This window comes from Anabrus simplex, chromosome 1 (genome assembly GCF_040414725.1).
Source record: "Anabrus simplex isolate iqAnaSimp1 chromosome 1, ASM4041472v1, whole genome shotgun sequence".
Taxonomy (NCBI): domain Eukaryota; kingdom Metazoa; phylum Arthropoda; class Insecta; order Orthoptera; family Tettigoniidae; genus Anabrus; species Anabrus simplex.
In genome coordinates, this window is record NC_090265.1 from 929425102 (window position 1) to 929452898 (window position 27797).

Consider the following 27797-nt stretch of genomic DNA (forward strand, 5'->3'; position numbering starts at 1 on the left):
TGGTGAACAAAGTCCCTTTAGTCCCCATATTAACAAAGCGTTGTGAAGATTCTCAAGTCTCCGTATTCATCCTCACTTAAAGTTGGGATAATATCCAACACCACGCGGGTAAATGCTTCAAAATCCTCAAAAATATAAGACAATGACTAAAAAAGTATAAAATAGCCTAATAAATTCCATGAAATGACCAAATAAAGACATACAATTTTAGAAAATGGCCTAAAAACACAAAATGAAAAATGGCAAAAAAAGACCTAATAAATTAGCATTCGTACAATGTGGGAACTATGATCAGCAATGTGTTTTATGAACCAATTAAAAGATGACAGAGGTAGTCGGATTTTTGAAGGTCGGAAAAGTCCATTCGACACTTCATGTCGTACGATGTCGGCATGTAAAAAATCTCTGGTGACACCTTTGGTGTTTACCCGACAAAATTCATTAAATCTCAGCCATAGACGCCCAAGAGAGTTTCGGTTTACTCGGCCTGCCATCTAGTGGGTGTACAGTAAAACAGAACGTCGAAATTGACGAGCAGACAGCCAGATGGCGTCAAATTGAAATGTCTGCACACGGTAGCTGAGGCCATACGATTATTATTATTATTATTATTATTATTATTATTATTATTATGATTATTATTATTATTATTATTACCAAAATCCTAGCCCTGGAAATAATAATAAGGACTCTGCAGACTACCTGCTGCACATTTTTTGGATTCTGTGCAGCATCCTCGACTAAATAAGGGCACAGTATTAGATGACCGGACACGACGCACCAAATCGTAACCCATGCACTGTGCAGTGTTTTCTGTATAACGACATCGGGCCGTTCAGACCCTAAGAAACAAATTGTTCATCGGTTGGTGAATATCAAGGTGAATATGGCTTTCATCTGAAAACCATATGTTGCGGAAGAAATCTGAATCATCACATGTCATGGACGACATTCGGCTGCCGCGAAATAGGAATCGCTCATCCCTTTCTCTTAGACCCTGTGCAACTTCAGTGTGGTATGCAAATCCTCCGATTTTTAAATATCTCCCGAGCCGACTTCTGAGTTTCAGGGATGTTCGTCGTGGGTAGTACTGAACTGGTCCAATGATCAAACCATTCCAAAGATATTTTTGTTCCATAACAAAAGGACGCGGCTGAACTGGTGACGGGTCTTTGGCGCCCTGTTGTCCCTATCTTTGACATAATATTAATCCTATATGACCGAACTTATAACGAAAGCTAACATTCTTTTGTTACTATATTTGGTGCTCTTTATTAAATTTATCCTCGTACAGTTCTTTTACCTGTAGCCCGTTCAGACGCCCCACTCCGTATGACCGGAAATTACGTTCTACGATAAGCACCGTCTTGAGGACTACCATTGCAAGAATCAGCACAACACTCAATTCATAATATGTCAAACAATTATACAAATAAATCATGACTTTATTGTGAGGGAAACGTGGACAGCAGAAGAGTCGTTTCAGAGTCGTTTGGTTTGCCATATACCGTTCTAAAAACATTAACCTTCCTGTGTAGAGGTTTTTCATACTGCAACATGCTTTTACTGTACAGATAGAATCACTATGCTATGTAAGACTGTTGCTTTCAGCAAGTTTCTGGCTACACTGTACTTTTGAATCTTACTATATACAAAAATGGACGTATGTTTGTGAGTGTGTGTGTAAACGACACATCTCCTTCTAAACCACTGGAGCAATTTCAACCAAACTTGCTACACTTACGACTTACTATCTGGAGACGAGCACTGTGGGGGCAAGCCATCCCTAGCACCCTTAGGGTTGGGAGGTCAGGGGGGTTAGGTAAAAAAATAATCGAATATAGTGTCGAATTCACAGTTTTTAGGGTCGCTGAGATGAATAGTGACACTCCGGAATTTTTAAAAGTCCGAGTTCAACTCCTTTTTGGGTGTGGGCGAAGGGGAGTAAAATATAAAAATAATAGAAAATAGTGTCGAATCCGTAGTTTTTGGTGTCGCTGCGAAGAATAGTACCATTGCGCATTTTTTAAAAGTCCATGTTCAGCTCCTTTTATGTTTGTGTGTGTGTGTGTGGGGGGGGATGGTTTAGTGAGATTTACAAAAACTCGAAAATAGTGTCGAATCTATAGTCTTCGGGGTCGCTGAGGTGAATATTACCAATCAGAGTATTTTTAAAGTCCATGATCAGCCCCCTTTTGTTTAGGGGCGAGGCGGGGTGAAAGAGATACAAAAATAATATAAAATAGTGTCGAATCCATAGATTTCGGAGTCACTGAGATGAATAGTACCACTCTATATTTTTTTAAGATTCAAGTTCAGCCCCGTTTTGGTATAGGGGATGAGAAAGTTTGGGAAAATGGAATAACAGAAATGACCGAGATTATAGATGTATGTGTATATTTTCCAGCATAGCTGTGAACTAAATTTGGTACAGATGGTACTTTCTCTCTGTGGAAAATGCTTTTGGGGCAAGACACCCTAGAACCTCCAGGGGATGGTGTAAAAACGACCGATGTTAGTGTCGAATCCATAGATTTGAGGACTATTAGAACGATTTTAACAAAACTTGATACACATTATGACTTACTGTCAGAAGACTAACCGCGTGGGTGGTGTGAGAGAATGATATATAAAAGGAATCGAAAATAGTGTCTAATCCATAGTTTTCGGGCTAGCTGGAATGAATAGCGACACTCCGGATTTATTAATGACCAAGTTCAGCCACCTTTGGCATATGAGTTGAGAAAGGGTCAAAAAGGACAATTGCCCTAATAACCGAGATAATGGACGTATGAATGTCGCAGCGCAGCTATCAACCAAAATTGATACAAGTATGGTTTACTATATGGAAAGTATACTGTGGGGGTAAGACACCCCAGAACCACTGTGGTAGGAGATAAAATGTAAATATAACTAAAAGGACCAATAATAATGTCGAATCCATAGTTTTCGGAACTGCTGGAGCGATTTCAACCAAACTTGGTACACTAATGACTTACTATCAGGAGATAAATGACAACTTTAGCACCCCTAGGTATAGGGGTTGGAGGGAATTAGATGTACAAATAATCAAAAATCGTGGCGCTGAAATGAATAGTGACACCAAGTTGAAGCCCAGTCGGCAGAGGTGTGAGAAGGGGTGAAAAAAAAACAAACAAAATGTCCCAAAGTGACAGAGATTTTGGAGGTTTGTGTGTATGTTCCAGCATAGCTGTCAGGGAAAGGGGGTGAAATATAACTAAAATGACTTATATTAGTGTTGAATCCATAGTTTTCGGGACTACGGGAGTTATTTCAACCATACTTGGGACACGTAAGACTTACTATCAGGAAACAAACTGCGTGGAATTATGACAACCCTAGCACGCATGGCGGTGGGAGGTGGTGAGGTATAAAAATTATTGAAAATAGTGTCGAATACATAGATTTTAGGGTCGCTGAGATGAATAGTGAGACTCCGGACAATTTAAAGTCCAAGTTCAGCCTCCTTTTGCATAGGTGATTAGAAAAGGTGAGAAAGAAAATTTACAAAATCACCGAGATAATGGACGTACGTGTGTATGTTCCAGCATACCACTCAACCAAAATTGATACAGGTATGGCTTACCATCTGGAAAAAATACTGCGATGGTAGGAGACCCCTAACTTCCTAGAGTAGGGGTGAAATGTAACAATAATCGAAAACGACTGATATTTGAGCCTGAGATGAACAGTGACACTCTGGATGCCATTTGAAGCAAAGTTCACTCCCAATCGCCAAGGGAGTGAGAACGAGTGAAGAAAAGAAAATGTCCAAAATGACCGAGTTTATGTGTTTATGTGTTTCATATCTAGCATACCTCTCAAGCAAACTTGGTACACATATGACTTATCTGGAAAGAATTATTATGGGGGGTAAGATACCGTTAACACCCTTAGGAGCGAGGTTGACTTATAGAAAAATACGGAAGGAGGGGTGTAATATAAAAATAATAGACAACGACAAATATTAATGTAAAGCCCATAGTTTTCGGTGTCGCTGAGGTGAAAATGACGTTCCGGATGTTGTTGAAGTACATCTTCAGCCGCCATCGGTATGGGGATGAGAAGGGGTGAAAAGCAATATGTCTAAAATGACCGAAATTACGCATGTATGTGTGTTTCTTCCAGTAGAGTCCTCATACAGCACTGGCACATATGGTTTACTATCTGTAAGGGATACTGTTGGAGGAAAAACACTCGTAGCATTCCTATAGGAGCGGGTGAAATATAAATGCGGTTTAAACAAGAATGACTGATATCAATATGGAATCCATTGTTTACGACGTCGCTGAGTTGAGCGGTGACAATCTGGATGCTGTTTAAGTCATACATCTGCTGTAATCAGAATGGAGGTTGAAAAGGGGCGAAAATTAATGTAAAAAGACCGAGATTATGGATACATATGTGTATGTTCCAGCATAGACCTCATCGAAACTTGGTACACATATGACATAAGCCTACTATCTGAAAAATACACTGTTGGGTGAACCGCCCCTCTAGCAATCCTAGGGGAGAGGTAAAATATAAGAACGAAAACGACTGATATTAATGTAGAATCAATTTGTACGAAGTCGCTGAGTTGAAGTGTGATACTCTGTATGCACTTCAGCCGCAATCAGAATGGAGTGTGAGAAGAGACGAAAATGACCGAGTTTATAGACAGATCTCACCGAAACTTGGTACAAATATGACTTACCATCTAGAATGATAAAATACATTGCAAATGAACATCCCAAATCCCCGCTAGTATTGGGGAATCGGAGGGGATGCCATTTAAAAATAATGGAAAACAACCAATATTTATATCGAATCCATTGTTCATGTGTCGCTGAGATGAATTTTGATGCTCTGGATACCGTTTAAGTCCATGTTCAGCCTCCATTGTGACGAGGGCGCTTAAGAGGGGCTTAAAAGTGAATAGTCTAAAATAACCGAGATTAGTGTTGAGACCACTGATTTTGGGCTCGTAAGGCTGATTGGTGACAGTCTCAGTGACAGCTGAAATCGTGTACTTCGTATCTACAGTTCGACGGTTAAAAACATATGGTTATCACTTATTCATTTTTGACACAATCGAATACTTCCCGGTCAATCAGAGCTTGCACAAGGACTATGTTTTAATCGGAAATTAAATAATCTAAAACTTGAAATCGAATACATCTAAATACTCTAAAACTCAATAATAGGTCGTAAAAGAATAATATTAGGTTTATATTTTAATTTTTATTGTAAATTATTTATAAAATTAGAAATAAGAAATGGGAATGTTCTGTGAGTGGGTAGAAATGCCCGTTGAATAATAAATCAAATAAATAAATAAATAAATAAATAAATAAATAAATAAATAAATAAATAAATAAATAAATAAATAAATAAATAAATAAATAAATAAATAAATAAATAAATAAATAAATAAATAAATAAATAAATAAATAAATAAATAAATAAATAAATAAATAAATAAAATAGTAATCAACATGTCGGAATGGAATTCTATAAATATTCACTCCACACATAACTAACTGGTAATACAAATCTTAAAGATAAACATTCAAAAACTATCCGGTCAACGCCGGGTACTACAGCTAGTATTTCATAATAAATTATACTGCGATATTACAACCTGTGACAATAAAGTTCGGTGAATGAAGTCAGAACGGTCAATCCTGCAACACTGGCGACACACAACGCTTCACCTGCGTAGCAGAAGGTTTTGACCACCTGTTCCCAACGTTGTTCAGTTGAGCATCGTGTGTGTGTCGTGTAAGACCTGATTGACACAGTGCGTGTTTAGTGCGTTGGTTCTGAACTGAGGACAGGATCATGAACGATCAAAAGATCAATGTACAGTTTTGTTTTAAGCTTGGCAAGGCACCGAAAGAAACGCATGGGATGCTGGTACGTGTTTATGAAGATCAAGCACTGTCCTTGAAGTGTGTGTTCGAGTGGTTCGCCTGTTTTCGAGGAGGTGGGGAAAGTGTTTCTTAAAACCCCCGTAGCGGAAGACCGGCGACCGCCGTCAGTGACGAAAACATTGAGAAGGTTAGGACATTAATCACGAACGATCGGCGATTAACTGTGCGCATGATTGTGGATGAACTTCAGATTAACCGCGAATCCGTGCGACAAATCATTACCCAGAAGTTAGGGAAGAGAAAAACGTGTTCTCGTCTTGTGCCACATCACTTGACTGACGATCAGAAGCAGGCACGTTTAGAGGCTTTACAGGATTTTGTCGAAACGGCGGTTGCGACACCAAGTTTCTTGAACTGTATTGTCACTGAGGATGAAACCTGGTGCCTCAGGTACGATCCTGAAATGAAACGGAAAAGCAAGGAATGGTGCTCCCTGGAATCCCTTCGCCGGAAAAAGGTCAGAACCGAAAAGTCACGCATCAAACTCGCTTTGAAAGGAAGGAGATTTGACGATATTCCTGATATCGAACGAAACGTGACGAGGCTTTTGAACACCATCCCAAAGGAAGTCTTCTTGCAAAGTTTCCAGGACATGTATCGCCGATCTCAGCAGTGCATAGTTATGCGAGGGTACTATTTCGAAGGACAGTAAGGTCACTGTCATATATTGTTCATCTGTGTTGATAGTACAGGACTATTCACCGAACTTTATTGTCACAGGTTGCATAAAACATATTTAACTCACATGAAAAATTTCAACTTTCCATTTATAAAGAATTTGTTACACAACAGAATATTGACCCATACACATGAAACAATCATAGGCTACGCAGTTCCATCAGATATTGGATATCTCCACTACAACAACAATAACTCTATTCCTATCTACAAATGCTCTCCATAGGCTACGAGATTCAAATTATTGTCTACCGAACCAATTGAATTTTAATTGTATTGAAGTTACCATAATTTTGTGTTGAATCACCAAAGCCGACACCGCGGTGTAGAGGTAGCGTGCCTTCCTCCTACCTTGAGACCCAGTGTTCGATTCCCGGCCAGGTCAGTGAGTTTTACCTGTACCTGAAGGCTGGATCAAGGTCCACTCAGCCCACAATTAAGGAGAGATTTGACTGTGAGATAGCGGCCCCGGTCTGGAAAGCCAAGACTAACGGCCGAGAGGATTCGTCGTGCTGACAACATAATACCACATAATCTGCAGGCCTTCGGGCTGAGCAACGGTGGCTTGGTTGGCCAAGGCCCTTCGGCACTGTAGTGCCACGGTTTTTTTTAATTATCACTAGCAACATTAATGTTCATGAGTACATTATTCCGCATTCTGAAGCACTTAAAGTCATAAGACTTCTCAGGCACTCGCTAGTCATGGGACAATTCCTGCTTCTATCTTCACTCATCTGGTGTCGGAGCAGAGAACACCACCAGTCACTCACATGAACCAATAAGAGCAGCGACTTAGTTTTAGCAAAGACTGTAAATATCCAACACTAACATAATACAGTAAGTCTCATACTATCCAAAATTTTCTCCAAAGATCTGTGAGCTTCAAACTCGTATCAGCTCAACTAATTAGAACTCAGTAACTCACAGAACGGGAGACCAGTTCATTCGTAGAAGCTACGAAATGTCTTTAAAGAAAGTGACGATTGCTGTTTTAAGGAAAAGGAGACTGAAATGCATTGTTACCGCAAATAGAAATTATAAAAATAAAATGTATGACTATGGAGTGAAATCATTAAATTAAAATGTTGACGATTGTATGCAAACATTCTTCTTCTCCTTCTTCTCTTCTTTCATCTAATGTCGTCTCCTCACAGCAGTATCGTGACCATCAGGGAGTAAGTTTACCTACTGAATGTTTCCTGTATCACGGTTGCCGTACAGTGGACTTTTAATCACTGACAGAGAGTCCGCATCCAGGTTAATTCTATCTGCCTCCTTCCACGTCACCCTTCTTCCTATCTTTCGGTGATGAGTTGTATCAGACTATAGTTGCAGTTTTGGAAAGTTGTGAATGACATAGGCTACTTCCCTGAGATCTGCGAGGGTTAAGACTTTCCGGAATGACGAAGCACCTCGTAGCAGAAAATGCAGGACTCTCGACGTTTATATTTTATTTTAGTTAAGGATGTTATTTATATCCACTCAAGGTAGCAATAGTTTTGATAATATTATTTGAATTACTGTATAAAAATTGTGACTCTTTGTTTTGTTAAAATGCAGTCGCTTAAGTGCGGCCAGTATCCAGTATTCGGGAGATAGTAGGTTCGAACTCCACTGTCGGCAGCCCTGAAGATGGTTTTCCGTGGTTTCTCATTTTTACATCAGGCAAATGCTTGGGCTGTACCTTAAGTAAGGCCACGGCCGCTTCCTTCCCACTCCTAGCCCTTCCCTGTCCCATCGTCGCCATAAGACCTATCTGTGTCGGTGCGACGTAAAGCAAATAGCAAAAAAAGAAAAGTTTTGTTAAAAATGGATAAATACAACATCATCAACATCATTCTGTAAGAGTAGTGTAGTGGCTTTCCGTTCAGAGGACCTCAGGTTTTATTCCAGGTCGGATCGGAGATTCCAGCTGTAAAATGGTTAATTTCCTTGTACTCAGTACCCCTGCAACTCATAGACAACACATAACACTACCCTACACCACAATAAAATACAGATTCCTATATACGACAGATGCCGACCGCCCACCCTCGTCGGAGGGTCTGCCTTAAATTGGCTCCATCAAGCTATCAGTAGGCATACGAAATTACTATCATTATAATTCTGTAAAAATGTATACATTTTCGTACTGATTATTATGATTGAGAAGGAGTACAGCTTGAAATGCAAATGGAAATACATCCAATCTACTTGTTTCGACAAACGTATAAGAGACAAACTGCGTAAAATAATACTGCAGAAATCGCAATAAATACATTAAGTTTATGCTCTTTAATTATCCTTAACTATTCAATTGCATAAACTGTTGTATGTCCGGCGCTCCCTTCTCGCTCCGCCAGCCAGCTACACGCGCGCCAAGTGTCATTCTTCTAGCCTCGACGCGCAGCCCTCAGTGCGCGTGCCTGAACCATCGTGTGTGTACTATAAAGAGGAACTCCCAGCCTGTCCAGAGACAATCTCCAAGAGGCTTTTAACATTGAAGAGCTCTGGTTGGGGACACGACGACTGCTCTCCTCTGCTTCAACGCAACGCATATTTTTTCTTCGGCCGGGTGACTGCTCAACTTTACTTATCACCCTGCCGAGACAACAAAGCATATAGGCTGGCACCACGTAGGAGGTCGGCCTTCCCACAATGCTCTACACCTGCCTTGCCCGCAACGTTCCTCTCGTCTTCTCAGACCAAGATGTCCTCGCTGCTCTTCGTCCGGCGGGTGCCTATGGTGCCTGCCGGCTAGTCGACGACGAAGCTCAACCACTATCCGATGTACTTCTCTATTTATCCACTCCAGCCGACGTCTCTACCATCATCAAGAATGGCGCACGCATCCACAACCATCTCTATGCAGTTGAACCTACTCCAGAGGATCTTTTGGCTGAACTACCGGACACCGACGACCCTCCGCCTGGAACCATCGATCCGCCCGCTACGACCACACCACCTCCCTACTGCTCACCCCCGCCCCCTTTGTCCTTCCCTCCTGTTACCTCTGCCACTACTCTAACCACTGCTACCTCCACCATTACCACCTCAGTTCACACCTCCTCTTCCCTTCCTATCACTACTACTGTTACCACTCATCCTTCCCCTCTCATGACATTTCCTTTCCCCTTACCTCCCTCCACTGACCCCACACACCCCCAGCGCTCATCACTTCCGTCATCTGAAGAGGGATATTCCCATCAAGATACTCCTGGCAACTTGGTACAGCCACCATTGGTCCCACCGCCTTCCACCGGCACTACCACCTTTAGCTGTGTCGTCTGCGGTGTGGAGCCCAGTCTTCCATCAGCATCTATCATCCAAACACTCCGCCAGACAGGGATACCAGTGCGCCGAGCCTTTCGGATCTATAACTCCGCTGGACCCACCTATCTCGTCCGCCTTCATCTGCCGACTGCTGAAGACGTTGAACGCCTCATCGCCACTGGGATCCACCTCAACGGCCGTCATCACCGCATAGAACCATCTCGCTCACCTCCACAACCTTCATCTCATCCCTCCACACCTCGAAGTAGTCCCCGGCCGGCCCCACCTCCCCAACCACCTCCTCCATCATTTCATCCTTATTTCTTCCCGCCCCCACCTCCTTACTTTCCCCCACCTCCCTCTTTTGATATCCTTCGCCTTCTTCTAACTTCGCTTGTTAGCTTCTCCTCCTTTTATAACACCCTTGCCCTTCATTTATTTTCCTCTCACCTTGTATAACCCCTCTCCTCTTTGTTCACAGCTCATTTTGACATAATCACAACTGTATTCTCACTTCAATAAAGAATAAATACTTAGGAATAGACGCAATTCCCCTCCCATCTCCTAACTCTCCACATCCTTTACCCACCTCCTTCTTCCATCACATCTCCCCAACCCGCCCGCATCTCTTGGCCAGAGAGAGGGCGACACCCTCTAGGTGGCCCGCCCCACCCCTTCAGGGTGGGGAATGAAAGCATTTAAGCAGCAGCAGCTGTCCAGATGCCCACTTGCCCCGGTGTCCAGCTCCAGAATACACCCTACGTCGAGCACGGAGGCTACTCCTCTTGAAAATGTGCTTCGACCAGGTGGACTGAATTTCTGGCAGTACGAGGTCTCACCTCTGGTCACCGCTCCTCTTATTCCGCTGCCCGTATCCAGTCATACTATTACATACCGTTATATTTCCCTATTAATGCAAGCTCCCTTGGTTTCGCCAAGTAAGAATTCTTCCTACATTGAACTTGCTTTTATGAACTCAGCAAGGAAGGACTTTCCAAAACATTTATGTCAGTACTTCTGATAGTTTTCGACTATCGACTTTTCTTATCACAAGGACTATCTTTTCTAGATAGTAGTGGATGTAAATACTGCAAACTTGTATATAGTGTACAAAAGATAGACTCTTTCTCAAGATTCCTAATTCATTTTGCTTCAAGTTAAATTTCATTTTTATTTGTGTAAATAGTGTATTTTGCATTTGAAGCGAATAATAAAGTTGTGTTTTGTAAATCTCAACCTTGGTTACAACATAAACTATCCTGAATTTTCAGTGGTGACGTTAGTCTTGTTATGAATTTTCATATAGACTTTCCACGGTGTTCCACGTCAAATTAAGGCCGATAATATTGAAGTTTTTGGGACATAGAAGATACGCTTATAAAATTGGGGCAGTTTCAGATGTAAAGGGAAGTACATCAACAATATTCTCACTGTTTGGAGACTAATACAACGGAAACCTCACAGAGTTGAATTCTAGGTAGCACTGTTCGATTGGCTAGCCGATCCGTTAAGACAACCACTGGAGGACTAATATTTGCTCGCCAACCACCAGTTTGCTAACACTGACGTTGCAAGTTACACACCAATAACTACTGTAATTCGAATATCCTATGCATCATTATTAGTGTTGGTTTCCACCACATTAAGGAATTTCTGAGTGACAAAATTCCGATATCGTGGGTCCTCTTAAAATCCAAAACAATTGAAAGAATGTTAAACAAAATATAATATCATCGTTCATCCACAGTTTTCACAAGTTTATTAATGTTAGTGGTAAAAGAAAAACCATCTATTTGCCTCGCATGAAGGCCCTTGGGGGAATGGAACGGAAAGTCTTTCACTACTGGCAAGCTTTGCCTTTGCCTCCAGGAATTGACTAGGTTCAGAAGTGAAAATCGCGTTTATTAATTATTTCGACTTCCTGATGGGGAATCAAACCCACATCCTTCTAGGTGAACCCAGAACACATTTACGTCTCGTCTAGGTACCCCTTAATATTACTGATGCTTTATATTAAGTGTTTGTGACGTAAATGTCAGCAGAATGTGTGCTGATATCTCTGATAATGTGTTTGAGCACGGTGTCTGTATGGTGTGATAGCGTCCTGCTGATCATACATTACTGGCAGTACCGGGAATCAAATCTGGGCCTTTGAGACCAGCTAACCGTTGCTTAGACTTATTTATCCTGGAACTGAAATTAGAAATGCATGGAAAATAATTTCAAGTTTGTCAAATACAGTACCGTAGGCCTACTCGTCTTCTCAATTGCCCTCACAAGTACTTTGTTCCAAACACCATTGCAACTACGAGATATGTTTGTGGAGTGACGGACAAATCTTCTTAGAATATTGAATAATGATGGAAACTTCAGTTCTAAATTATTTACTGTACGTAGTAATTTTAGTGGTGCAGCTCTTTTCGGGCACATCCCCAAGGGAGGTGAGTTGCATGTACCTTTTTTAATCAGCCTTCCTGCTAATCTTACATTTCTGGAAATACCGAAATCGAATCCCGGACTCTGAATATGCCAGCTGATAGTTCTAATCGTTACACTACGTAGGTGGATAATCGTACAATTAACACTGTTTATAGCTTTCGGCTTTGTTCAGTATGCAATTAGATCAATATTTGTCAAGTACTTACGTGAATGTTTCTTGTTATAAGCTTTATTCCACACTAGAGTCTGTCTCACCAAGTTTGAGAATCTGTGCGAGGTTTGGTTTTAAGAACGCACTCCCTATATGAACATCTGCACAAAAATTAACGTTGCTCAACTTACATAGCTTGGAAGAAATTTAACAAGCCTATGATGCTTTTGCTCATTATTAGCAATATAATTTGAGTATTCCTTATACTTCCCACATGTATATTAAAAGACGTTACATCTCCCAGACACAGAGAGGCAAGTCACTTGACGGAAGAGTTTGCGCGAAACGACGATCCGTTTCGCAAACAGTGTTCTTTGAGCCCAATAGCTCAGCATTTGCTGATCTGAAGCACATGTGCCAGTTTACTTGTTTGCTTGTTCTATGTTTATTATAAATAAAAATTATACACAGAGTTTATCATTTATATTTTTTAATTATTTGGAAGTGCAAACGTCCGTGCAGTGTGTGTGTGTGTGTGTGTGACAGAGAGAGAGAGAGAGAGAGAGAGAGGGAGAATATGCCGTAATTGCAAACCATTTGTGAACTAGACCAGTCTGTGATTAAGCATAAAAAAGGAAAACCAGAAGCGGGAAGACGTGTGTGTTAATATATTTTCCAAATTTCGTGAAGGAAATCCTGAATGTACTCTGGATGAAGTAATATGTGCAGTGGCCGATGTAACAAATATTTCTAAGACGAGCATTTACCTTGGTAGGAAAGAATTCAAGGTTGACAGAAAACTGGTTACGCTTCAGAAAACACGTAAAGCGACAAAGCTAAGTAAAAATACCACAAATTTACGAAAAACATCCGCAAAATTTTCACGACTTCTTTTTAAGAAATGAATATTAGCTTCAGTTAAGAGTGACGATACAGTGTCTACATTTTCTCGTGCAACTTTACACAAATTTTGAAAATTATGAACTTTACTTAAGTGTCTATAAATCGCCAGTGGGTACTTATTGTATAGAATGAAATAGTGTTGTGGAGAAAGTATTTACGTCATATTAGGAAATTTCGTGAAGAGGATTTCCTATTCATTTCCTTGATGAAACGTGGGTAAATGCAGGACGCACTACTACCAAAATTTGGAGAGATGGATCTCTTAGGCGATTATCGATTGGCTTAAAATCTTCGTCCGTTCTCCACATAGGAAATGACAACGATTTGCTCAGGCAAAATAATTTAATGAACGAAAGTGAAATGTTTTGGAACAGATAGTGCTTCAGAATACAAGTGCTTGATATTGTTTTCTTTGAGTCTCAAACATGGTGAGACAGACTGTAAATAACATACTGGGTTTTCACTTTCATCCCAGTGAACATGACCATCATCTGCAAGCGATCTTTCGTCTGGTGATTGATGTTACGTAGTCTTGCTGTTTCCTGGAGGTATCCGCATCAGAGCCGTTATTATGATTTATTTTAATGTGCATCCGTAGAAAATGAATCGCAAGTCATAATCTTTCTGGATAGAAATATAGTGTTAGCTACGCTGAATACTTTTCTACAGGTCTTCTTTATTCGGAATAGCTTCTTTAGGATCCGTCTCAGGCACTGTTGATGAAAGAATTTTATGTGCTGAGTTCGCAAAGAGTTCCCATGCTTACCAGGCATAGACCTATATAGTCACCGACTTATGAAGCCGTAACTTTACGGTCGTAGCATTAGAATTGGAAAACAATATGCAGTGCATTCGTTGTAAGACCACAAATCTGCTATTAATGTCAACATTTATGTTGATGTTATTGCATGCAATAACTTATTTATGTATTGTACCCACCTTACTCGGAATATGGGTGCACTATGTAGATATGTAATCGATTATCATATTTCGGGTGATATTGTTGATTTGCAATTGAGTGTCCGGCTCCATAGCTAAATGGTTAGCGTGCTGGCCTTTGGACACAGGGGTCTCGGGTTCGATTCCCGACAGGGTCGGGAATTTTAACCATAATTGGTTAATTCCCCTGGCACGGGGACTGGATGTACGTGTCATATTCATCATCATTCCATCCTCATCACGACGCACCGATCACCTACGGGCGTCAAATATAAAGACCTGGACCTGGCGAGCCGAAGTCCTCGTCCATATCCCGGCACTAAAAGCCATACGCCATTTCCATTTCATTGCAATTGAGTCAATTAAAATCCCACCGATTATGAGTATCGTCTTGACTTTGATTCAGTTCTGCACATCGGAATAACACCATCATAAAAAACGCGAATTGAGGCCGGGTAATCCAGTGGGAAGCAATTTCGCTAACCTCCAAGCTTGGGCGGTGGCATACTCAGGAACTTCAAATGGGTGTCAGAGCTTATCTGCTCAAATTTTCCTTCTGCATATACCGATGTCGGATTTTACAGGCACCTGGCATCACAATCACTCATGATCTGAAGCAATCTGTTATTTTTACCCACCTGTGACCCTCAGGATGTCAGCTCCGACGACCACCTCGTGACGGTCCGCAGAGAAGAGGATTGCGCCCCTGGTATCTGTGACTCGGAACCCTGTGGCCAAGCACTCCAGCCGGTCATTACCTGTAACAGTGGCATCAGTACGTCACTACTAATTTCTAATTGAAAAGGGTGAAAGGGACAAAATATCAAAAAATGTTTTTTTTAATAAACGGATGTGTTAGTCATGCCGCATGTAGTGGGAAACGTGCATGCCCCCAAGGTTATTATTTTAGTTGGTAGGAAGTTCAACAGGTAGAGACACAGTCCAATTTCTGAGCCATTTAATTAAAGAAGTGACAAATTTAAAAGCTAAATATGGTTAAGGAAAAATATAAAATTTATTTGATGTAGTATACTTGCACTTGGAAAACCGTATGTAATTATTATTTCTGGTCTCCTTTGATAGAGAAATGTGAAAGTGCCAGTTTGCAAGGGAACTCTATTATTGGCTTTTATTAGAAAAAAATGTTTTGGCACTTTTACCCTTTTCCATATTAGGTCCTCAGTTTTCAGTCTGCAAGCATTAAATTTCACTATGATAAAGTTACATAATATTTTTAATAATATTTGATAAATTAGCATCTCCTTTACCGTATAGTCATTATTTACGTGCTTTGAAATGTTCAAGAGGAGGGGGAGGATTTTGGGGAGGAATATGTTGATCTGAAATTAAACCGACGTCATAGGAGACTAAGGAAATATTTTTGCTAGTATGCTAGTTTGCTAGTTGCTTTACGTCGCACCGACACAGATAGGTCTTATGGCGACGATGGGACAGGAAATGGCTAGGAGTGGGAAGGAAGCGGCCATGGCCTTAATTAAGGTACAGCCCCAGCACTTAACTGGAGTGAAAATGGGAAACCACAGAAAACCATTTTCAGGGCTGCCGACAGTGGGGTTCGAACCTACTATCTCCCGAATACTGGATACTGGCCGCACTTAAGCGACTGCAGCTATCGAGCTCGGTAACTAAGGAAATAACAATATTTATGTCTCTTCATAAAAATTGATGGAAAATCCAGATGGATTCACTACATCTTTATTATTCGATGCTGGGTCGTATTTCATGGTATGGGTTACTGTAGTCACGTCCTGTCGTGAACCATGAGCAACGGCTGAGTGATCTAGTAAGTGGTCCTGAGAGTCGGGATACCAGTTGCTACGGAATGGGAGTGGGCGTCTCAGACTGAGTCATGGCCTTCTTGTGCTCAGGCGGCTAGGGCTATACAATCCACCGATGGTCCCTAACGCGTTAGAGGAGAGATCCTCAATTGGACTATGTATAAGTAGGGTAGTATCTTGCTTCATTAATTTACCGAACTCAACACATTTTAAGCAAAAATCGGACCTATGGGAGTAACGGAGTTGTACTCCCATATGACAGGCGAGGGACTTCTTGGAAACAACCTGGCGAACGAAGTGGAATTCGATGGGGACCTATCAATACTAACGGGGTTTATGGAAGAAAGAAAGTAGAACTGGCTGAGTCAGCAAAGAGGAGTAAGTGATATTCGTGTAAGGGGAGATAACGAGGAAGTGATAGGAGATTATAAAGTGTACTTGACGGGTGTTAGAAAGGGAAGGGCAGAATCTGGGGTAGGGCTCTTTATCAGGAATACCATTGCACGCAACATAGTTTCTGTTAGGCACGTAAACAAGCGAATGATGTGGGTAGATTTGGCATTTGGAGGAATTAAGTCGAGAATTATCTCAGTGTATTCACCATGTGAGGGTGCAGATGAGGATGAAATTGAAAAGTTTTATGAAGCATTGAGTGACATCGTGGTCAGGGTCAACAGCAAGGACAGGATACCGCTAATGGGTGATTTCAATGCGAGAGTTGAAAATAGAACTGAGGGATGCGAAGGGGTGATTGGTAAATGTGGAGAAAATATGGAAGCGAATAGGAATGGGAAGCGTCTGCTGGACTTCTGTGCTGTGGGTTTAGCAGTTACGAATACATTCTTCAAGCATAAGGCTAACCACCGCTACACATGGAGGTTAGGGATACCAGATCCATAATAGACTATATCTTAACCGACTTAGAATTCAGAAAATCTGTTAGGAATGTACGGGTTTTTCGGGGATTTTTCGATGAAACAGACCACTATCTAGGCCTAGGACAGAGAAAGTGAAATCAGTCTGCAAACGAATAAGGACAGAAGATCCCCAGGACGAGGAAATGGATACATGGATATAATTAGTGAGAAGTTCCGAACTGTGGATAGTAAGCAGGTTCAGGATATAGAAAGAAAATGGGTGGCATACAGGGATGCTGTAGTAGCAAGCAAGGGAATGCCTAGGAACAACTGGATTTTAAACCCAGAAGATTTCCAACACTCTCATTGAAATCACCCGTTAGCACTATCCTATCCTTGCTGTTGACCCTGACCATGATGTCACTCAATGCTTCATAAAACTTGGCAATAAGATCTTGATGGAATGACGAAGTGAGAGCAGCTTGTAAACGTAAAAAGAAGGCTTATCAGAAATGGCTCCAAACAAGGACCGATGCAGACAGGGAATTGTACATTGATGAAAGAAACAGAGCGAAAGAAATAGTTGTTGAATAAAAAAAAAGAAGTCGTTGGAAGAGTTTGTTAATAACCTGGAAAGGATTAATCAAGCAGCAGGGAAACCTTTGTGGACTGTAATAATGTTAGGAAGGGAGGGAAAAAGGAAATTAATAGTGTTTTGGGTAATTCTGGTGAACTCGTAATAGATCCCAGGAAATCTCCGGACAGGTGTCCGGCTCCATGGCTAAATGGTTAGCGTGCTGGTCTTTGACTACAGGGAGCCCGGTTCGACTCCCGGCAGGGTCGAGAATTTTACCATCATCGGTTAATTTCGCTAGCACAGGGGCTGGTTTTATGTGTCGTCTTCATCATCATTTCATCCTCATCACGACGCGCTGGTCACCTACGGGCGTCAATCAAAAGACCTGTACACTCCCGGCACTTAAAGCCATTTCATTTCTGGACAGGTAGAGGGAATATTTTGAAAATCTTCTCAACATTAAAGGGAATCTTCATGGTGGTTTCGCGAACCATGGAGCACATGGGGAGGAGGAAAGTTATGCTGGCGAAATTACGCTTGAGGAAGTGAAAGTATGGTAATTAAACTCCATTGTCATAAGGCAGCAGGAAAAGATGAAATTAGACCTGAAATGGTGAAGAATAGTGGGAAGACAGGGATGAAATGACTTCAGAGAATAATAAGAGTGGCATGGCGTGTTGGTAAGGTACCTTCAGATTGTACAAAAGCAGTGATTGATCCTATCTATTAGCGACGGAACAGGAAGGATTGCAACAACTATCGAAGTATTCACTGGAATCTTGGAAGAGAGGGTGCGATCAGTGGTTGATAGGAAGTTGGATGAAAACCAGTGTGGTTTCGGACCACAGAAGGGCTGTTAGGATCAGATTTTCAGTATGCGCCAGGTAATTGAAAAATGCTACGAGAGGTATAGACAGTTGTGTTTATTTTTCGTAGATCTAGGGAAAGCATATGACAGGGTACAGAGTAAAATGATGTTCACCATACTGTGAAACTATGGGATTAAGGGTAGATTATTAAAATCAATCAAAGGTATCAATGTTTACAATTTAGCTGCAGTGAGAATTGATGGTAGAATGAGTTCTTGGTTCAGGGTACTTACAGGGGTTAAACAAGGCTGTAATCTTTCACCTTTACTGTTCGTAGTTTACATGGATCATCTGCTGAAAGGTATAAAGTGACAGAGAGGGATTCAGTTAGGTGGAAATGTAGTAAGCAGTTTGGCTTATGCTGACGACTTTGTCTTAATGGCAGACTGTGCCTGGAACTTGAAAGTAGGTGCAATGAGTATGGTATGAAAATTATCCTTTCGAAGACTAAGCTGATGTCAGTAGGTATGAAATCTGAGAGAATTGAATGTCAGATTGGTGATACAAAGCGCGAACAGGTAGATAATTTTAAGTATTTAGGATGTGTGTTCACCTAGGATGGTAATATAGTAAGTGAGATTGAATCAAGGTGTAGTAAAGCTAATGCAGTGAGCTTGCAGTTGCGATCAGCAGTATTCTGTAAGAAGCAAGTCAGCTCCCGGGCGAAACTATCTTTACATCGATCTGTTTTCAGGCCAACTTTGATTTACGGGAGTGAAAGCTGGGTGGACTCAGGATATATTATTCATAAGTTAGAAGTAAGAGACATGAAAGTAGCGAGAATGATTGCTGGTAAAAACAGGTGGGATCAATGGCAAGTGGGTACTCGGAATGAGGAGATAAAGATTAATTTAGGAATGAACTCGATGGATGAAGCTGTACGCATAAACCGGCTTCGGTGGTGGGGTCATGTGAGGAGAATGGAGGAGGATAGGTTACCTAGGAGAATAATGGACTCTGTTATGGAGGGTAAGAGAAGTAGAGGTAGACCAAGATGACGATGGTTAGACTCAGTTTCTAACGATTTAAAGATAAGAGGTATATAACGAAATGAGGCCACAACACTAGTTACAAATAGAGGATTGTGGCGACGTTTAGTAAATTCACAGAGGCTTGCAGACTGAACACTGAAAGGCATGACGGTCTATAATGACGATGTATGTATGTATGTATGTATGTATGTATTCTGGCTCGTTACAGTTGCGGAGAACATCGTGCGTAGCCTTCAGGCAGCGTCAGTATAAAGCCTTTGTGGGAACTACTGTTGTTAGGTCTTGTATTCCGATGCGAGCATATTATCCGTTTTATAAAGGAAGTAGAGGAAAAGTATCCACGCTCATGAGAAGGTATACATTTTTTTGGTGGAATGATAAGCTTTTATCTGTGAATTCACTTCATTACGTCTGCTGCACAGTGAGTTGATTTTTCACACTGTTACAATAATATTATGGATGCTTGTCGAGTCTCCAGCCAGAGGGCTCGTTGGCTCTCGAACATTTTCAACATTTGCCTTCATACAAAACACTGACGTCAGTGAAAAGGTGTACTTCAGAAAGAAGAATAGAATTACGTACCCGCTGCTTTCCAAAGTGATCCAGAAAATGTTATTATTTACCAGTCTGCCAAACCGCCTTACAAGCCTTACTGATACACCAATCATCACAGAGGCTGTCTCCATAATGAACTGAGCTACCACGCGGTACCGTGGAAAAGGAAACCTGTGGTAGTCTCCAAATGTACCATCCATTTTGTTGTAGTCCTTCCCGCTGGCCTACTGCCTTCAAACTTTCCTTCCATGATCAACTCCTCTGGATTTTCTCGGGTCGTATCACAATGTGTCCACAGAACTGAAACATTCTTTCACTGATACTAGAAGAAAGGCGTTTTAAAATGTTCAGCTCATGAAGTATGGGCGCACTGGTTCTTCTTGAGGTCCAAGGCGCACGTAGTATTCTATGCCATCACCACATTTCAAAGGTAATAATAATAATAATAATAATAATAATAATAATAATAATAATAATAATAATAATAATAATAATAATAATAATAATAATAATCATCATCATTATCATCATGTGGCCGTAATTAGTGCAGTGGACTTTCCACTCGGACAGCTGTGGTTTGAACCCGATTGATTCTGGGTTATAATTTTCACCTGCAAAATCTCTGGGCGTCAGAGGCTTGAGAGTCTCTACAGATACAGCTACTACTACTAATAATAATACTACAACTATTAATAATAGGAAGTGCGAGGAAACGGGGACTAGCTCTCTACGGACACATCAAGAGGATGAACCCTGATATACGGACCCATAGTAAAAGTGCCCTATAAGATACATTGGGAAAATCCAATCACTGTGACTATTGGAGATACCCAAGGACTTGAAGGTGTCGGTGTCGAAGAGGGAAAAGCACACAAAAGATCAGTCTTTAGGAAAAACTGTTGAAATGAGGGGTGCATCCGAGAAACAACTTGCGAATCCGTGAAACATTTCGCTGGAAGAATGAGAAAGGTAAAGTCAAATACTTCAAGACATTTGACGTGAATGGAAAGAAGAAGCAAAAATCTGCGATTTCGTAAGGACAGGTGCCTCGCGTAAACGTGAACCATACATAGCCATAATGATGAAAGAAATGAGTATTTAAAACTTATATCATATATATCATATATATCATCCCTGTAGAGAACGGTAACATTGTTGCCATTTTATTTGCGTTATTTAGAACGTTATTTATGTCTCTAATGCTATCAGCAGCTACATATCGGTCCACGAGGACAAAATCCGGAGCTGAGACAGGAGCCGGCAGTGTCCCGTCTTATGTCACACGCTACTGCTGTTAAGTAAAGCCCCATTACTCTGCAGGATCCCTAGTGTAATCCTGTTCGTGTCCCCTCTCCACAAGTAGACAGCCAAATCCTATCAACAGGGAGGCAGGCAAGCAGGCGTGGCTGCGAGTCGGCTTGTTGCTAGCTTCCACTTGTTGCATTGTGTGACTCCACCACGTGGGGATTAAACGAACCGCAAAGTATTTTGGTTTGTTTTATACATCCCTAAGCATCTCGGAATAAGCCACTCGTCCCAACATTAATTGCGCAAGTTAAAAACAGTCCTAACCGTTACTACTACTACTATTACTACTACTACAACTAATAACAATAATAACAATAATAATAATAATAATTTGCCGCTTTTGTCATCTAGAGATGGTTATTAAACTATCCTAGATACCGATCTTGAGTATTCTGTGTTTGATTCTCGGCTTTTCAGAAATTTAAAATCTGACGAAAGGCTGTTTCCATCCTCCCGAAAATAATTGCGCTGAGGAGTCTAAAGTCCAAATTCTCACTCTTATTCTGAGTTGTTCTCTGTCGTCGTCATCGTCGTCGACGTCGTTGTCCCCCAATGCAGGAAAATGCTGGGATGATAAAATAAACGTCACTACAGACTCCGTTTGAAGGCTTACCTTCTGATCACCCCTTCCTGCCTACTTGCAGCTACATGGAGTATGTTTAGCTTGGAGTAATGATTGACAATGGTTGCCTAGTTCTGCTTTCCCTAAAAATATGAATGTATTCGGGAGATAGTGGGTTCGAACTCGACCGTCGGCAGCCCTGAAGATGGTTTTCCATGGTTTCCCCTTTTCCACACCAGGCAATGGACAGCGTCAGATTCACCAAAATATTATTTAAAACAATCAGCTCAAAGAAGGTCAATATAAACTGGCTAGAAGAAACTAAGGCGGGCTTTTAAGGAATGAATTTCACGGACGATATCATAGAAGATCGTGGACCCAAGCACAAAATTCGTGGAGAAACCGAAAAAGAAAACTGGTACCGTAGGAAGTGGCCCACAGAACTCAAGATGAAACGCAGTGCATTCATGAAGAGATTTTGGGAGAATAAAAAGACGAAAACCAACGAACAAGTTCATTGCGCTCGTCGAATGGACATAATGAGGAAAGAAGAAGAATTTAATGACGTGTGGCCTCGAGGACCACCGTTATCAGCACTCTGCAGATGCTCTTCTGTGGTTTCCCATTTTCATACCAGCAAAACACAGTGACTGAATTTAAGCAACGGCCGCTCTCTTTCGAGTTGACGTCTTAGAGGCGACCTACGCATCTTTGAGGTTGGGGCTCTTATTATGATGAATTCTAATGCTGCAGACGGCAAACACACGCCATTGGAATTAATCAATAAAGGTTCCCGACCCGGGCGGGAATTGAGCCCGGGATCCCATGGAGCAAAGGCCAGCACGCTAACCATTTACCCGCGGAGCAGGAAATAATAGTATTAAAACTAATACTAATACTAATACTAATACTAATACTAATACTAATACTAATACTAATCTGTTTATCCTGTTGGGTTTTCCCTCGGACTCAGCGAGGAATCCCTCATCTACCCCCTCTAGGGCAGTGTCCTGGAACGTGAGTCATTCGGTCAGGGGATACAACTGGGGAGGATGACCAGTACCTCGCACTGGCGGCTTCACCTGCTATGCTGAACAGGGGCCTTGGCGGCGGTGGGGGCGGGGAGGTGATAGGAATATTGTACGGGATAGACAAGGAAGAGGGAAGGAAGTGGCAGTGGCCTCAAATTAGGTACCGTCCCGGCATTTGCCTGCAGGAGAATTGAGAAACCACGAAAAACCTCTTCGAGAATGACTGAGGTGGGAATCGAACCCTCCTCTACTCAGTTTACCTCCCAAAGCTGAGTGGACTCCGTTCCAGCCCTCGTACAACTTTTCAAATTTCGTGGCAGAGTCGGGAATTGAATCCGAGCCACTAGGGGTGGCAGCTAATCACGCTAACCACTACACCTCAGAGGCGGACATAATAATAACAGTAATAATTACCGAACGAGTTGGTTACGCAGTGTGAGTCACGTAACTTTCACCTCGCATTCGGGAGAAAATGGGTTCGAACACCATTATCGGCACACCTGAAGATGATTTTCTGTGGTTTCCCATTTTATCACCAGGCAAATGCTGTACCTCAATTCCTGTCCCATCATCGCAAAAACACGTATCTATGTCAGCATGACGTAAAACAAACGCGTAATAATAATAATAATAATAATAATAATAATAATAAAGAAGGCAAGTACAGAATCAGGCACGACAACGAACTGTACCAACAATTGGGGAGCATTACAACATCTATGAGGAAGAGGAGATTGAACTTCTATTGTCATGTCACGAGAATGGACAATAAGAGGCTCATCTCCAGAATCTTCCACACCATCTCTAGAAGAAAAGCGACTAATGCCAAGAAGGTAAGATTCGTCAGAAAAGACCTTCAAGAATTGGACATTGCTCCCAGTGAAATTTATGACAGGAATAGGTATAGAACTTTGATCAGAACATCAAACTGTCTCCAGTCACTAACAGAAAATACAGTACGTCCGTGAGGAGGTGTGAAATGGACTAGGAGCGAAAAGACATTTGCAGTGCAACCATGAGAAGTACTGGTCAAAGAAGAATGCTGCTAGAGATAAGAACCACGTGGTCCATAGCAGGCGCAAACGGAACTAAAAATTTAATAATAATAATAATAATAATAGTAATAATAATAATAATAATAATAACAATAATAATAATCATCATCATCTTCATCACTGGTGGTCTGCCTACCGGCAGGTCTTCGCATGAATTCTCCACGCTGTTCTGTCTTCTGCCATTCTCTTTGTCTTCCAGTAGCTTCTATTTACCTTTACACTGTCTACTAACTGACACCTCTTCCTTCCTCTCTTCAGTTTTCCTTGTATCATCCCTTCCAATGCTTCGGTTATTAAACAATTTAGTAGCAAACAGTTGCTTAACCAATTTTTCTTCCGTCTTTGAATGCATTCCAATATCGTTCTCCTTTCTTCACCCACTCTTTTTAATACTTGCTCATTCCTTACTTCTTCCTACCAGCTTATTTTCTCTATCTTCCGCCAGATCCACATTTCAAATGCTTCTAGTCTTCTTTCTTCCTCTTTTCTCAACGTCCAAGTCTCAGCCCCATAAAGCGCCACACTCCACACAAAGCACTTCACTAACCTCTTATTAAGGTCCTTATTTAAAGACCCACTCAACAGTGTTCTTTGTTTCATGAATGCTTCCTTGGCCATTGCAATTCTAGTCTTCAGTTCGTCCAAGCAATAAAGATCATTTCTGATTACGCTTCCCAAATATTTGAATTTAAGACACTTGTTCGATCTCCTCCCCCGAATCCTTCTTTGACCCCATGATCATTGCCTTGGTCTTTTTCCTATTACTTTTCTTGCCTAACTTCTTACGGGATCTGTTCAGTTTTCCAAAATGGCATTCATCACTTTTTCAGTTTCTGCTAGAACCGCCATGTCATCTGCAAATCGAATGCATTCAATTCTTTTTCCTCCAACTGCCACACCTTGTTTTCCTTGAAAGCAATTTGCAATTAATTCCTCCAAGTATATATTAAACAGCGTTGGTGAAAGACAACAGCCTTGCCGCACTCCTCTGCCAATTCCGCTCCCTTCTGATAGATCATGTCCTATTCTGATTTGGACATTTTGGTTTATGTAAAGGTTCTTAATTAGCCTCTTTCTTTCCAGTGTACTCCATTCTTCTTCAGTATGCCCATCAATTTCTCCCAGTGAACTCTATCAAAAGCCTTTTCCAGGTTAATGAAAGTCACAAATACCAGTCTTGCCTTTTCAATGTATCATTCTCCAATATATCTTAGTAACTCAATAGCATCTCTTGTACATTTCCGCTTTCTAAATCCATACTGTTCTTCCTTAATCGATTCATCTAATTTTTTATATATCCTTCGATTCAGGACTCTCACTAGTACTGTTGATGCACGGGAAATCAGACTTATGGTCCTGTGATCTCCGAACTTACATGCATCCTTCTTCTTTGCTATAGGGATCATTACTGTGGTGAGAAAATCTTCAGTCCACTGGCCTGTCTCATATATTCTGTTACAAAGTGATGTTATAATTTGCGTACCCTTATTTCCTAACACTTTTACAATTTCTATTGGTAGGTCATCAATTCCACATGTTTTTCATCGTCTCATTTCTTTAATAGCAAGTGCAACTCAAGTATAGAGCATCACTTTTCATCTTCAGTCACTTTACTTTCTTCTTCTATTTGGATGTCTAGTGGCCTATCTTCAGTCACATACAAAGACTCTACATATCATTTCCAATGTTTTAAGGTCTCATTTGGAGCAGAGATTGTTACATCACTTCCTTCCTTTTAAAGGCCATCCTCTTTGCTTCCGGATACATATTTTCATATTTCCCTTCTCTTTCCAAACTCTCAAACTCCTCACATTTCTCATTTAACCACTTTTCTCTAGCTCTGTCAGTTTCTCTTAACTCATTATTTAGCTTTCTGTATTGCCTTTTCCCTTCTTGTGTTTTAATTGCTTTCCACTTTCTTCTTTATTCCATTTTCTCCAACATCTCCTTTGTTACCCACTCTCTACTGTTTCTTCTTCCTTCTCTTATTTCAAGTGCTTGTTTTGCAGCCTCTTTCATTCCACATCTAATTGCTATCCAGTCTTTATTTATGTTTCCTGTATCGTCAGTAGTATTCATTGTTTCGGTAAAAATTCTCTCCATCTCATCACGGTTTTCTTTTCCCTCTTTCTAACTTCAGCTTTAGTGGTTATCTTTAGTTTTACTTCCACCTCAGCTACCATTAGTTTACGTCTGCTCCCGGATAAGACTTTGCATTTTTCATCCCATTTCTGTATCTCTTTTTTAAAATGATGTAGTCGATCTGATATATTTGATCATTCAGTGGAGATGTTCAAGTATATCTGCGTCTTTTGTGGTGTTCTCTTTACAGAAGTCAATTAGGGTCTGTCCTCTACTGTTCCTTTCTCCAAGTCCATATTTTCCAACAATTCCCTCTTCCTCATCTTCTCCAACTACAGTATTCCAATCCCCTATAATAATAACACAGGCACCCTTTTGCTCAATCTCAATTGTGTCTCCTATCGTCTCATAATATTTTTCCACCTCATCTTCGGGGTGTTGACTGGTTGGCATATACACCTGTATTAGCACTATATCTTTTCCTTGTCCCTTTAATCTCATATCATTATCCTGCCATCTATTGGATCTACCTTAATAACTTTCCCTCTGAGGTCGTTTTTCAGTGGAAATCCTACTCCATTGGTTCCATTCTTCTCTTCTCCTGAATAGTAAAAATGGTAATCACTACTTGAAACTTTACCGCTTTCACCCCAAAGCACATACCAAGGATATCCAGACGGTTCTTAATCATTTCTAGCTTGGCATTTTTGAGTTTTCCACTTTGCAATAGTGTTCGTGCAATCCACGTTCCTCTTCTGAGTCTGTTTCCTACCTTACTTTTCCTCTTCAGAACAACATGTTGCTTTACTTCTTGTTCAAGAGTTTCTCTCATTGCAGTCCTCTCCCGGAGATCCGACTAAGAGGACGCTTTTCCTCTGGAACCTTTTACAGCGAGAATCATTTCATGCACTACTAGGGAAAAATAAATAAATGTGGTAGTTTCCCGTTTCTTTCCACATTTAAACTAACATAACAGGAGACACGTATAAAAGTTATTCTTACTAAACGTTTCAACTATCAAAAATCTGCAGCACATGAAACAATTAAAAATCTATATACACTTCTAGACCTTTCGGATAAAGGATGTACTCCACAAGCAGAAACTATAAAAATATGTAAGTTTTAAGTAGTAAATATCTTCCTTTATCATTATCTCCATAAAACTAAGTCTCGTTTTATACCTTCCGCCAGCTTTGAGTGAAATGTAGATGCGAAGCGTGAAGGTTGCCCTTTTCAAATATGAGTGACTTAATAATAATAATTGTACCGGGCGGTACACCTCCACACCGCTAATTTAAAATGTGCGCCTGTTGAAACTCCTCTGCTGGAGGAAGTCTGAACTTTATCTACGCTATTAATTCTTTACCTTCTCAGAAGATGTCACCACGTGGAAAATTTTGAGTTTTTGAACTGTGTCATTTTTGATGTGTTTTTGTTTCGCTTGAAGTAAGAAGTGTGAACTTTCTCTTCTAGAGGACACTACTGAAGATCAACAATAGTGCACCCTAGTGCGGAGTCAAAGAACTATTTTGTTGGAGAAATTTTTATTTCAAACGTTTCTTTCTTGTTAAATTTCTTTCTGTTATTGTTTAAGTTGGCTGTATACCCCTCTTTTTCCCCTTGTTTTAGATTTATCCAATCCCGAATTTCTTTTAGTAATTTCCGACCAATCCCATGTATCTTCCCCCAACTTGGATATGTTTCTGTACCCTAGCCAATAAAGTAATTGTGGGCGGGTGTTTTCGTTCCCCTAACGCCTAGAACCTTCCGCGAGAGTATATAAACTGCTGATTTTTGGGTCTCTGCGCCACT

The 27797-nt window shown here is 40.9% G+C and overlaps 1 protein-coding gene across 1 annotated transcript in view; it reads right to left on the reverse strand.

The window, feature by feature from the left end:
• Scgdelta (sarcoglycan delta) overlaps positions 1-27797 on the reverse strand; it is a 545288-nt gene that overhangs the window by 23583 nt on the left and 493908 nt on the right. The window contains exon 5 of the mRNA XM_067148647.2: positions 14937-15056. Within this exon, the coding sequence (XP_067004748.1) occupies positions 14937-15056 (120 nt within the window). The remainder of the gene's footprint in view (positions 1-14936; positions 15057-27797) is intronic.